The 14,929-nt window shown below is 38.5% G+C and overlaps 1 protein-coding gene across 3 annotated transcripts in view; it reads left to right on the plus strand.

The window, feature by feature from the left end:
• The window catches only part of LOC148348622 (uncharacterized), a 193,820-nt gene that overhangs the window by 25,404 nt on the left and 153,487 nt on the right, over window positions 1-14,929 (plus strand). For all 3 annotated transcript variants that reach the window (XM_088322749.1, XM_088322748.1, XM_088322750.1), the window contains one exon: window positions 10,893-11,020. In XM_088322749.1, coding sequence (XP_088178875.1) covers window positions 10,971-11,020 — 50 coding nt within the window. In that variant the 5' untranslated portion in view covers window positions 10,893-10,970. The remainder of the gene's footprint in view (window positions 1-10,892; window positions 11,021-14,929) is intronic.

A 14,929-nucleotide genomic window follows, 5' to 3' on the forward strand; every position in this document is an offset into this window, starting at 1 on the left:
AAAACAAATATTAATGAGCTGAATTATTGTTTGAGAAAGCTTTGAATATTGAACTTTTTAAGGGTAGGGTTTGGTAACATCTGAAAGGGGTACATTGAGAAAAGCAATCCCATTACTTCCCCTTGTAAGTACTGTTTTGACACACACACACACGTTTGCTTTTGTTTTGTTTCTTTTTCATTGGTTGCTTTCAGTTGACCTAGCTCCAAACGTCGTGGAGGTGAGTTGAAAAATGAAATAATTGCTTAAATGGATAACTTTTTTTTTGTATAGAAATAAACTAGAGTGTGTTAGGGTGAGGGGCAAGTAGATGAAAAAGGAGATGACAGGAGAATAGCGTAAGCTTCTTAGACAGAAAATGAATGAAGGCTAAGTGGAAGACCATTTCAAAGCATTACAATTTCATCAAAATGTTTATACTCAGAATGGTAAATGGTTTGCATTTATATAGCGCTTTTCAAGTCACTGAAGACCTCCCAATGCGCTTTACAATGTGCTTCACACTCACCTATTCACAAACACTCACACACTGATAGCGGCAACAGGGGGTTCAGTGTCTTGCCCAAAGGACACTTGGACATAAGCATATAAGCAACTGCTACTTAAGGGACACTGTATTATTTAGAACCTCCCAGCGGTTAAAAACCTTATTCATTTAAAAAAAAAAATGTTTTTGTTAAAATGTTTTTTGCAACGTACAAGTGCTGTTTTTCCCACAAAATTTGAAACAATGCAGTGTTTTCTCCCATTTGCTATGTAAGAAAAGCCACACTACAACTATCAAGCCTGCAGAAAGCAACCATTGCCTGCTGGAGTATTTTATTTAATTTTTGCCAACAAAATTTTAATACCATTTTGGTTTAAAACAAAATGGTCATATGTGCCCTGTAATGCTGCACAATTGCATTTTGTTTAACATTTTATACTTCAGACTTCCCATAGAATTACATTCAATGAAATTGGAAGTTCACATCCAGACCTGAATAAGAGCGCATCATGAGCATAGTCCATTTGTGTGTTTATGTTAAGACCGATCTTAAAATAGGAACTGGTATCAAATTGAGGCCTGATAGCCATACATCTTTAGTTTTGCTTTGTATAGTTCGATCTTTTATTGCTTATAATGTTAAACATTTGAGTTTTATGTTCTTCTCAAAAGTACAAGTGCTGTAGTATATATTTATGATTAGCAACAAATACTCAATTGTGTATATATATATTTTCCCTCAGTACTGCTAAAATTGAAGACAAATGTAATCTGACTTCTTGTCACAGTTTTCATCAAATCAAATAATTTGCAATGACAGGAAACATATCAAATAAATCCTGCCACACATAGATTTACCGTAGCTGTAACCAACTGGTTCATTTCCAAAGATTGCGAGACTTTTCATGAGACTGTGCATCGTGATCCATAATGGGACCTTATTCCGGACACCCGTCCTAGCTGCCAATAAATTCCATGTGTCACTTCGCACGTACATACTTAATCAGCTAATGTTGTTGTATTCTTTATTATTAATTTGCTCTGCTTTCTGATTTATCTGAAGTGCTCTGCATCACACCAATATTTTGTCTACTTTACAGTGGAAAGGTACTGTGGCGGCAGCATGCTTATTCATGTACTTTAAGGGATTGAATCAGTAATGAATTGACTAGCTGTTTAGGCCACCCTATGTAGCCCACTGCTCACCTTAATAATGTAAGCAGGTCATAACTCCTAACCCTTCTAAGGGTATACGGTTGTCTTATAAATATATGTACATATTCATTTAGCCCATCTGTATTAGCCACTGACCTCTTTATGTGCTCGGTCTTTTATAGTGCGGCCACATTGAAATTGGGATATCCATTTTTATTTTCGGGGGGAATCATGTGTCTGATCAAAGAAATCATGTTTTTGTTAAAATGATTTAAATTGATCAACTGTGTCTTTAATTTTCTTGTGCCCCTAAATAAGATGGATTTTTTTTTTTCAAGTCATTATTTAAAAAAAAATGTTGTTGCTCATGGAATACATTACCAACATTGAAAATATTTTGTCGAATGCACGTATAGTAAAAAAAACAAGTTTTAAAGTCACACAAACGCCAACACTTGTGCTTCCCAATGAGTCATTGCTTTGAGTATTGATTTTCGTTTCTCCCAATGACCCGTGTCACCACGGCGATGGAAAGCGTTATATTTCACCAGAATTGAACAGTCTCTTTCCATGGTCTCCAATTCTTCTTATTTTTAATTTTGTTAATAACTTAAAACATTTTCAATTATGTGTTTGGTTCTTTGACTAGCCTCTTTGGGCCAAACCACCAATATACATTCGTAGACCTTCACAAGAATAATTCGTTTTTGGAAATATTTTAAAATTGCCTTTAGGACCCACTTGCGTCACGTTTCTCTATATTTTTATTATAAGAAAAGAAAAGGTTGCACCCACGATCCGGTGATTGCTGGACGTGGGAAGCAGGTCGCTCTGAATGCAGAAGTGGGACTTCCATGGCGAGCGATGGCGGTGTCGGGAACGGGAAAAAAATGGGTTAGTAGCCGGGGAAGGAGAACAAAAAACGCGGTCAGGATCAGAAACGAGTCGAAAGCCAGGAGAGGAGAGTAGACATCGTCAGGATCAAAAAACGGGTCGAAGCCGGGAAACAGACAGGAGCAAAGCAGGTGGGAGTCAGGGTCGAAAAAGCTTGCCTAGAGTACACTGAGGTTCGCAGACGGACTGACAATAGGTGACATAAAGGAGTGGGTTCAAATAGGGACAGGGAGCCAATCAGAGTCCGAGGCAGTTGGCGCCAATGGAGCGGGCACAGGTGCATAGCATCAGTAAACATGACAGGAACAAGCATCCAGATAAGGAGTGTGTTAAATTCAGGCAGTCAGTGGTGAAGAGTTGACTTGATCATCATTAAATGTTGTCCTACTAAATCGTGTATGTTCCTTACATGGTATTTCTGTGTGCCACAGTTCTAAGGTTGTCTTCGTGTAAATGTGTCAAATCAGCTGAATTGACATATGAAATCATTTTTTTACGCACAGCAGTCCACAATTAAGCTGAGAACTTCATTTGTGGGCATATTTTATTGTCACCAAATTTCTTTACAATTAAATGATTTTTTTTTTTTTCAAGGGTTTTTACATTTCTTCAAAATATCTGTAAAGACGATGTCATCTCAACTTTTGAGCAAATCATGGACACATTCAGCATACCTCACAATAACTTTTTTAGATTCTTCCAAATCTGCAACTTTGCCCACAGCATTGACACTTGCTTCCTCACTCTTCCAGAAAAGACTGCACTGGACAAGTTCCTCGATCCTCTCCCTTCTCTTAATGGTAGTCTGTCAATTATTTATGGCCAGATATCTGACCTGACTTATAGCTCCCTGACAAAAATCAAAACTCTATGGGGGCACAAAACGAGCCAAGAAAAAAACAGATCTTCTGTGGGAGTTTTTTTTTTTTTTTCAAACTGTTAGAAAACTGAATTTCCCAGATTGATTACCCAGGATGTTGCAATTTCATGACTCTTCCAACCTTCTAATTTACTGCCCCATGCATATTGTGCTTTGCAAGATTGTTTATCTATTTACTTTTTCTTACAATTATGCATTCGGCTATCTATTGTGTGGGGAACCACCCATTACAATGGGTCTATTTACTGCACTTTTTAAGTTTGATAAGGTACTGTTGTTTTTCTGTATTTTATTATTATTTTTTTTATTTTTTTGGGGTGGTGGTGGTGGTATTTGCTTTCAGTAATTTGGGTTGATTTGTCTCTTTTATATTATACTCTCACCCTGGATGCTGTATTATTGTACAAGCTGCATTGATTTATGTTCATAAATCCAGTTAAAAAAAAAATCTGTGTGCTGGGATTTGGGTGACGTTGCCTCATTTTTCAGCATGCGCTATATTTGTGAATGCATTTAGGTCTTATTGCATACAGTTGGAAATTCAGTGTGGAATGTGGAGTCTTAAACACTCATTTACCCCCTAAAAAGTACAAATGGGCTAAATTTTGCACAATATTCAACACCTATTGGCCGTGTGTTTTTTGAGCCTGGATGTTGCATGATGCATTCATTCTGAGGCTTCAAACTGGTGCCTGGATTTGATGCATGCCATCATCTAGAACAGGCTTCACCAACCTTTTTCAAGCTGAGTGATACTTTTTGTGACTAAGTTCTCATTTTAGAAATTCATATCAAAATTTGAGCACTTCGCGCTTATCATTTTATTACTATGTCGTTCCTGTTGCTATTTGATTGTAAGCATTAGAAGTATGGTTGGTAAGGCTCAGTCAACCACTCAAACATGACGGATAGAAAAAATGTATTAGAGAATCACATTCACCTATCGCTGGTGAATTTTTTAAGAACCTATCTGCGGGCTACTCAGGTGTTCTAATATGGCTACCTGATACCCACGGTCACCACATTGGAGACCCCTGATCTAGAACCTTCTGCATCGGTCCCGATGGTTGTTGGTGGACTATTTTTGGTCATTCTTTTTAAGGTTGATGTAAATTATGTGTTGTTGATGTTGTTGCAACATCCCTTGCATCCTGGAAATGGGATACCTCGTGTGTGACCATGGAAGCAGCTACGGTCGCTGCTAAAGCGTATTTTGCATTTACTTATTTCAAAGAAGTATGTCAACTGGCGCAAGCATATTTTTTTTCATAGCTCCTACTGAAGTTTGTTTGTGATGTTTGTGGTGAGTTGGTTCAGATTTAAACCTGGATTTACTACACTGTTGAAATAAACCAACTGCTAATTCATTCAATGCCATTCATGATTTTTCTCCCCATTGTTTGTGTAAAAATGTGTTGTGCTTAAAAAAAGATCTATTATCATCCGTGATTATAATTTTTAGCATAAGCTACACATGCAGACTGAAAAAACTTTGTACTGGAAAACAAAGCTAAATATTTGGTGTTGACATTTATTTACTGATTTGGCTCACCTGAGAACATTTTTTTTATCCAGCCCCGAGCCAAACAAAGTTTGACATGCCTGCACTAAACACTACAACGGCATTTAGTGGTCAAATATTCCTTAGTGTCCCTTTCAGTTGGGTTAAATATCATTTTTTTCTGCAGTGAGTGATCACACTGTGGTGTGTCAACTTCACAAGAGACTACATTCAAACAGTACATGAACACAAACAAATCTACCCATGCAGTTACACAGGGGACAGTCTAGCCGGCCTTGGGGACTAGCTACTCCCCCTACGGGCGCTCGAGTTCCACAGCAGATAAGCACATCAGCACTCTCCCCATGGCGATATGTAAATCCCTAAATGATGTTTTCCATCACCGAGCAGTGCCAGAAACCCCTGAAGACTTTTTACAGACCCCCCATAGAGAGGGTGATTTTTAAGTCACAAAAAAGCAAAACTGCAACAATAACTTTTCTGTACTGAAATTTTAAACCTTGTAACTTGAGGAGATAAACACCATTTAAACGTTTTCTCTTTGTATTTAATAGGTCTGAATCCATTAGAGAGGACATTTTAGTTGTAAAGGGGCGTGATTAAGGAGGGAATGTTCTACTTAAGGAAACATTACATAGAGGGGATCCATTTGTAACACCATGCTGTTGCTTTTGTGACCTTATTAAACTGAACTTAAAAGTTTGTGGAAAGTTAATGAGAAAATCCAAAATGTTTAGCTGACGCAATGTCATTAATTAAAAATTAACACAGACCTGTGCCATCTGCTTACGTCGTATGAAAAATTAAGAACATACTCGATTATAGAGAGAAACTAATGGGTAGCCAATTAAACCTCCCAAGCAAGGTCCAGGCTGTTGTTCTGGCGTTCTTGCTCTCACATATAACATACTCTGACACAATCACAACTATACTCTCATAAAGACTGTTATACCCGTGCACAAACTCTTCTATACTATTCCATACATAGTAATGTACCTTCATACACACAGTACTCTCTCACAGGCACTACTATACCGGGAGCAACTCCAGTTTGACGTAAAACTTTGTGTTTATGTTTTGCACATATATATAGGACTGTCTCAGAAAATTAGAACATTGTGATAAAGTTCTTCCTTTTCTGTAATGCAATTAAAAAAACAAAAATGTAATACATTCTGGATTCATTACACATCAACTGAACTATTTCAAGCCTTTTATTATTTTAATATTGCTGAATTTGGCTTACAGCTTAAGAAAACTCAAAAATCCTATCTCAAAATATTAGAATATCATGAAAAAGTATACAAGTAGGCTATTCAACTAATCACCTGAATCATCTAATTAACTCGAAACACCTTGCGAGGGTTTCCTGAGCCTTAAAAACACTCAGCTTGGTTCAGTAAACTAAATCACAAGTATGGGGAAGACTGCTGATCTGACTGCTGTCCAGAGGACCATCATTGATACCCTCCATCAGGAGGGTAAGACACAAAAAGAAATTTCTCAAAGAGCAGGCTGTTCACAGAGTGCAGTTTCAAAGCATATCCACAAAAAGTCTGTTGGAAGGGAAAAATGTGGCCGGAAACGCTGCACAACCAAGAGAGATGACCGCAGCCTTAACAAAATTGTGAAGAAGAGCCGCTTCCAGAATTTGGGGGAGCTTCAAAGACAGTGGGCTGAAGCTGGAGTCCAGGTATCAAAAGCCACAGTTCACAGACGTGTCCGGGAAATGGGCTACAATAGCCGTATTCCCATGGTCAAGCCACTTCTGAACTCAAGACAACGGAAGAAGCGTCTGACTTGGGCTATGGAGAAGAAGCACTGGACAGTTGCAGAGTGGTCCAAAGTCCTCTTTTCAGACGAAAGCAAGTTTAGCATTTCATTTGGAAGTCAAGGCGCCAGAGTCTGGAGAAAGGCTGGAGAGGAGCAAAATCCAAGTTGCTTGAAATCCAGTGTGAAGTTCCCACAGTCAGCAATGGTTTGGGGAGCCATGTCAGCTGCTGGTGTTGGTCCACTGTGTTTCATCAAGTCCAGAGTAAATGCAACTGTGTACCAAGAGATTTTAGAGCACTACATGCTTCCATCTGCTGAAAAGCTCTATGGAGATGAGGATTTCATTTTCCAGCATGATTTGGCACCTGCCCACAGTGCCAAAACCACCAGTAACTGGTGCACTGACCATGGCATCACTGTCCTTGATTGGCCTGCTAATTCCCCTGACCTGAACCCCATCGAGAATTTGTGGGGTATAGTTAAGAAGAAGATGAAAGACACCAGTGAGTGCGGCATAGTAGTGTGTGTGTGTGTGTGTTGGTATAGTCGAGTGTGTGTGTGTCGGTATAGTCGAGTGTGTGTGTGTGTGTGTGTGTCGGTATAGTAGAATGAATGTGTATGTGTGTGTGGCGGTATAGTAGAATAAATGTGTGTGGTTGTGTGTGTGTGTGCGCGTGGTGGTGTAGTAGGGTGTGTGTGTGTGTGTGTGTGTGCGCGTGGTGGTGTAGTAGGGTGTGTGTGTGTGTGGTGGTATAGTAGAATGTGTGTGTGTGTGTGGCGGTATAGTAGAATGTATGTGTGGCTGTGTGTGCGTGTGACGGTATAGTAGAACGTGTGTGTGTGACGGTATAGAAAAAAAGTGTGTGTGTGTGTGAGAGACGGTATAGTAGAATGTGTCTATTTGTGTGTGTGTGTGTGTGTGTGGCGGTATAGTATAGTGTGTGTGAAAGCATAGTAGTCTTTGTACATGTATCTGTATGAGAGTAGCTATAGTATAGAGTATATGCGAGAGCAAGTGTGATATACTTCCCAAATGGCCTTTCATCACACTGTGAGCGCTTTACATGGCTGCACATATCGTAATAATAAAACGAAACAAGTAAATCTGGTCTCATGAAATTAAATGACAGGCAGGTTGAAACAGCGGGTGAGTTTGTGTATATGTGTTTATGTGTTCGTTTCTTGCCACCAGCGTCAACATTAAACACATCAGATTGAAGCCACCCTCTAGGGTGGCATCACTCAGCCAGGTGTGTGTACTACCGTGTGCAACTGTGCGGTGAAATCTTCTTTTATCTACTCTTCCATTCCCTATGTTTTTGTTGTTGATCTACACATTTTATTTTTATATTCACACATTCCGTTCAAATAGTGTAAAAAGCATGCACGCACACTGATCCATCAATGTATTGATGTGTGAGTGTCATTTTCCCCCTTTTTGCTCCATCAATTTTTTTTCATTTTACTTATTTATTTAATTTCCTTTAAATCTCACAGAGAGTCTTCTTGGGTGGGTTTTCTCTAACCTAAAAAAGTTTTGGAATGGGGAAATTAGTGAGCGAAGACAAAAAAAAAAACGGATTGAATTCATGATCTTACCTAGTAAAGGTAGATTTATTTTTTTACCTTTGCACATATACCACTGAAATTGTATTTGCCGTTTTTTTAGGCGGTGTGTATGGGCATTTAAAATGCAAGTATCAATGAAATCTCATTCCTTATTGATAAATTTAAAGTTGAGTATACACTCAAAATAAAAAGAGAAGACATCAATGGGTTTTTAACTTGCAAGAAGAACAGGGGAGCCCAAATCTCAGATCAGAAACCTGTTCCTAAAGCCCTACCATGAGCCCTTTTAACTAATATTCTACGTTACAAAAGCATACCTGCCTTAAAGGAGGGGGAATTCGAAAAAAAACGGCAATGTGATTGGCCGAAAGTCACAATGATGTAAACAGTTTGTAATAGTCAAAACAAGAAATAACAGTGTCCGGTAATAGTCAATATAAGATACTTGCATCCTATGCGATGCAGGTGTCTAATATTGTAATAGAACGAAACTTATGACATATTAAAAGGTTTAAGTGGACATCATTTTGCCACTTGTTGCCCTAAGAAAACTACATCAAAGTTTTACAAAAAACGATGGATTATGGTTAACCTCCATTCTGGCGTGATCATTATTCGTCTTTCATTCGGTTTTATAGATGTAGATATTTGCCTTTGAAATCTATGAACATCTGTCTTAAAAAATTTCATGCAAATCATGGATCGTTCCTATTTTTTTCATAACTTGCACAAACTACTCTTTAAGACATATTTATTAAATGGTAGAACGCAAATGTCACTCTTGCATGTCTATTCTGATGCATCTCATTGGCTAAGATATTCTACTGTGCTTTTGCTGGTTGTTGTAGAAACTGTTACAATTTCAGTTGGACCCAAATTCTGGGAAGCATGAGTGGAGGCTGGTGTGCTCGAAAAAAAATAATGATGTTTAGTAACAAAACACAGGAACAAAGTATCTAACAAACAAAAAAGAAAGCAAAATTGTCCAAAATAGCTACAAAAATGAATCCTCATTCAGTATGTTGTCCAACCAGTCTTTATAAAGGGTTGGAGTAATCACAACTAGATGAGAAAATATTAGGCACAGGTGTGTCATGCTCCGCTTGCCAGGTGTCGACACGACTTACTCCTCGGGCTAAAAAACAAAGGATGAAGCACATGGTCCTTAACCGGAACAAGGACAGCAAAAGTGGCCTAGGGAATTTTCAGAAGCTGAAACCAGTAGCAGGGGCAGGGTGCTCCCCTCGCAGCCGGGGCTGGGGCCCGATGCGGCTGGGGGCTCTTCTCGCTGCTAGGACAAGGACAAATGACTTTGAAACTTCTCGCTGGGTCCTTATGTCACTCAATTCTGAGAAAAAAAATGGTATCGGTGCATTTTGAGTAGAAATTAAGGACACATCCAGTCAATTTCCTTTCCTTAAGTGGGCACCTGGTCTGATGACTGGATGAAGGTTATTTTTTCAGTCATGAATCACGAATGTCCATTGGAAAAGGTGATGATGCCGGAACTTTTGTTTGGTGCCGTTCCGGAGAGAACTGCCGAAAGAAAACATCCAAATTCCCACAGTCCTTAATGATATGGGGCTGTCTGGTCGGCAAAGGCACTGGGGAGATGGCTCTGCTCAAATCTGCAATAAATACACAAGTTTACATTGACATTTTGGACAGCTTTCCTATTCCTTCATTTGAAAAAAAAAGTTTGGGGATGAACTCATTTTCCAAGATGACAAAGCATATTGCATGGCAATAGCCCAGATTTCAACCCAATTGAAAACCTGTGGTGGAAATTGAAAAAAAATTGCTCACAGCAAGGCTCCGAAGTGCAAAGATTATCTGGCAACTGCAATCAAAGAGAGTTGGCACCCGATTGAAGAAGAATACCGTTTGTCACACATCAAGTCCATGCCTCAAAGACTGCAAGTTGTCATAAAAACCAAAGGTGGTGCAACTAAATACTAGTGATATGTTTTGATTGTTATTTCTTGTTTTTTCTGTTTTTCATGATTCCATATTTTTTCCTCAGAATGAAGTGATTCCATATATTTTTCCCTGTGCTTAATCTAGAAAAGTAGCATTTAGTGACCACTAAATTTAATTTTAGTGTTTCTGAATGCCAAGGAATTGGTTTTTGTTTGAGTTTATTCTACAGAATAAAATGTCTGAGTGACTCCTTTTTACAAGACTGATAATTCCATAGTTTTGGCTGATGCACGGATGAAAAGAGCCACACTTGGCTCATGAGCCATACCCCCCGACCCACTGTTTCACACTCTCCCCCAATTCCCTGTCACTTTTACTGCACTCTCACAGGACAGGATGCGGATACGTCTCTTTTCCACTGTATTGACTTTCTCAGGTCAGGCTCCTCTTCCCCTATTAGCTCGAGCTAACTGATCAATACCCGTCCCTACGGTAGGCTCCTTGTGTGGCGGAGTACCCGTGCAGGATATAACCATGCTCCCTGTTGCTCTATCTCATAACTAATAATCAGATCATCTCCATAATGCGACTGCTGACCTAGCCTGCGCTACAGCAGCTCTAATAACTACATCAATCAATCACAAAAGATGCTCCTTGCTCCGTGACTTAACTTGTCTCTTTTCCTTTTCCAGCTGCTCGCTTTGTGCGGCCCGGTGACCAGTCATGAATAAACAGCTGCCAGGGAAGAAGGAAGGCTGAGGAGCGTCAAGATGGAGAGCTGTCAGAGGCAGACGGCGCTTCGGGGATCTGCAACAATTAGGTGGGTATGGGTTGAAATGTCGGCACGTGTGTATGGCAGCGTGCTAGGCGGTGCCATCTGGCCGCTTGACAAAGCCTCTCTCATTAACAAGGAGGTTAATTGCTGTGGCAGCACCCAAGCTGTGTCAAACATCACCCTCGGGAGAGGGAAGCAACATGCCATCTACTTGTTTGTGTGTTCATGAAGTGTGAATGGGCAAACGCCGCAGAGATTAAAGAATAATCAGAGATTAAGAATAACACAAATAACAATAATTTTGGTTTCTATTATTATCACCAGACACATTTTTCCAAACAGGGAGAGGCATCACTACATGAATATAATCTCTGCTAAATTGCTCATGCCCAATAGCCAATAGTGTCCCTGCCTCGAGCGGTAATGTAAACATATAGAAACGGCAGCGTCAACATCAACTATGCGTACGAAAACTTTGAAGGTTTGGGAGCATTTTAGCCTGGATACAGTTGTTGAAAAAACTACTTTTAAAGCTTGCAAAGCAGACCTTGCATATCATGGTGGTAGCTCGGTGGCACACTAACATTTAAAGAGCATGTTAAACTGTTAGACAAAAGAGTCTGACTCGCCTCTGTAAGACTTAAGTAACATTAAAGCCAATATGGTTTTGATGACATGCATTGTTCATTTTATTTACATATTTTTCTCTAAGAAAAGATCTGAAGCGTTATGCCAGACTGTGTCTGACAAATGTATTTCATTTAAATGGCTGGAGTCCGAAGGATAAACGTCAGTTGTTGGGACATTAAAAACAACAAACGTGGAGTTTTTAAAAACCTTAGAATTCAAACTGTTGAGAGTTGTTAAGATACTTTAGTTACAGACTTTGACATTGACAACTCAATGTGCTTTTCAAAATGGACATCATATTTCTTTTGATGCTAATGAGCATGTTTTTGGTTTACAGGCATACATAATTTATTTATCTGCCTATCCTTAAAAAATGGAGATTTATTTACGGATCGATGTCTCTTCTGACCAAGCACTGGACCAATGTTTTCAAGTCAAGTTGTGCTTATTTGTAAAGCCCTTAATTACAAGAGGCCTCAAAGGGCTGCACAGACCACAGACTATTACAAACTACAGATTATGATTACACCCTCCGATCTTAAACCTACACGAGGGCAAGGATGCAAAGGAAGGAACAAACAATACACAGACATTGTTAACATGAAATATAAGTCATTCATAAGCTATATAATATAAGTGTGTTTCAAGCTAGATTTTAACAGTTCCACAGAGGGTGCAGATCAAATTGTAAAGGGCAGATCTTTCCACAACACCGGGGCCCAAATGGAGAAGGCTCTCGAACCTGCGGATCTCTTCTTGGCTCTTGGAATCACTAGTAGAACAGCATTTTCAGAGAGAAGGCTCTGGACAGAAACATAAGGGAAAATAAATCTGAAAGTTAATTTTTGTACAAATCTGTATTATGTTTAATACAATATATATTTTACCCTGTACTCATGCTTCCTGTACTGGTTATCATTTACCATGTAATTAAATCAATTTCAAAGTTTAATTAAAAAAAGAAATAATTACACGATAATTCGACTACACATAGTCGTTGAATAGATGAATATTAAAATAATCATTAGTTGCAGCTCTAGTTGTCTATTAACCTTTAAATCTACTGGGAACTTGCATGTGTGTTTGTGTGTGTTTGCGCAGTTAATTTGAATGTCTGTTCTTATGAAATATGCCCTGTTGCTGTAACAGTGTAGAAAGAATTAGGTTTACAGAGCCAATGTCTACAGCCCGGAGGGCAAACGCACGCACACACTCGTACACACAGCACATAAGGGGCAAGGGCAGCGAGGAGCAATTTGCATGTTATTACTGCATATTCATGACAGATTTTGTTAGCTTTTGCCTAATAGGGCCGAGTGACAGGTTGAGAAATCGAGAGCCTTGCTTTAATAAAACACAAACACTCGTCTACCCATCTACAACAGCACCAGTGCTCACACTCATGTGTCACACAATGATCATCATCACCACTTATGACTCCAAGTAGGAATGGCCTCTCATCATATTTTTTTATGCACAGATACTTTATCATATGTATAACAATAAATAGTCATATAGTCTCATTTGTTGTCTGCATAATATGGAACATAAGCACGTGACAGTCCACACTCACTCAGATGATCACAGCAGCTGTGGCTCCACGATGACCTTCGGGCATTTAAGTAATGATATGCAATTCAAACAGCTAATAAACAAAACTTTGAAAAGTCACATTTTTATGTCAAATCGTCACTTCAATTTAGCGCAGGACGAGAAAAACCTTTTCATTCGATGGCCGCATTGATTTGATAAAAAATTACGGATAGGCCGGGCCAGGTAGAAAAACAATGATTCGTTACGATTTTTTTAAAATCAGCTGATACAAAATCTCACTCCGTTACCTCGGCAATGCATGTGGAAAGATGTTTCAAATTTATTTATGCATAGATATACAGACAGACATGTAGAGTAAATGTTATATTTCATTTTATATTTGTTATTAATAGACAATTTCATCAAATTGGTTTTGAAACACTCAGAACAAATGTGTTATGCCTATTTTTAGGCACTACATTTGATATGGCTTGAACAAATTCTAAACCCAAAAGGATATGTGAATAGTATTTGATAAACATTTTGATAAGATCATTATGAACTATTGCAAACACAAACCTATCCATTTTGAAAAATTGGCACCTATACTTCGGCACAGTAGAAAAATATATTTTAACGTAAAGGGTGCAGACGAGTGGCCCCCAAATAAACACTTTTTATTTGTAGTACTTGTAAAAGATTTTTGGGGCAGCAACTGGATTAGAAGCTTAGTGCTAGTATGTGGCCTACAGGCCATAATTTGCTCACCCTTGACCTAGCATTTGCATATGTCAGGGTTTTCATTGCATTGTAAATATCTTTAAATAATTTATTTGCTGTTATTATATTATTTATTTTTAATATGCAACTTACTGAAAAAAAAAGAATTCCACCAGCGGAAAAGTTGGTCCTTTAAAGTAGCCACTAGTAGTGATTTCTGTGCTGATGACCTTTTTAACAAATCAAGCTTACTCAATCTATAATGAAAATTGCTCATGTGGTTCATTAGAACAAATTACGGATGCTAAGAAGCTGCTCGTTAATTATCTGATGTTGTGTGATGCAGCGCATACAGTGTATTCAGTGTTCAAACTCATCCGCTTAGAGGTGCGTAAACGGTAACAAAAAACAAAAAAACGAGGCAAGTGTTCCAGTCAAATGCAGTCGTACTTAAGTGACCTAAAATATTTAGTTATGAGTTGAATAACTTATCGAATTGGTTAATAAAATAATGAGCTCCAAGAACGCACATGTTAAGTTCATAGTTGAGTAGACACACAAAAAATGTGAAAAAAAATAAAACATCAATGGATTTTTACCTTGCAAAGAGAACAGGAGAGGACCAAACTCCGAGATAAGACAATCCAATCTGTCTTAAAAGCCCTCCTCTGGGCCCTTAATTTTTGTTAAATCTCCTAGGTTACAAAAAGCAGTTCCGCCCCAAAGGGTGTGGGAATAAAAGAAAACCTGATAGTGAGAATGGTATAAACCGTGCATAACAGTCAAAATAACATGTGAGCAATACTAGTCTAAATAAAGAATGAAGAACTGGCATTCAGGGCAAACTACTTTGACGGTTTCTAATATTTAGAACATAACATCAGGATATTTTTGAATCGAAAACGTATTGGTGAAACTAATTTTGAATTTTCTTTTTTGTCATTGAGAACAGTAGTTAACATTGTTTGCGATGAGATTAGACTTGACACTCAAGGATAAATACGTAGTAAAGACAAAATAAAAAAATGTCAGGTTAAATAGTCAAAATACTTACAAAGTAGTGCTTGGAGA

Source organism: Urocampus carinirostris, chromosome 18 (genome assembly GCF_059441175.1).
Source record: "Urocampus carinirostris isolate Australia breed hairy pipefish chromosome 18, RoL_Ucar_1.0, whole genome shotgun sequence".
NCBI lineage: Eukaryota > Metazoa > Chordata > Actinopteri > Syngnathiformes > Syngnathidae > Urocampus > Urocampus carinirostris.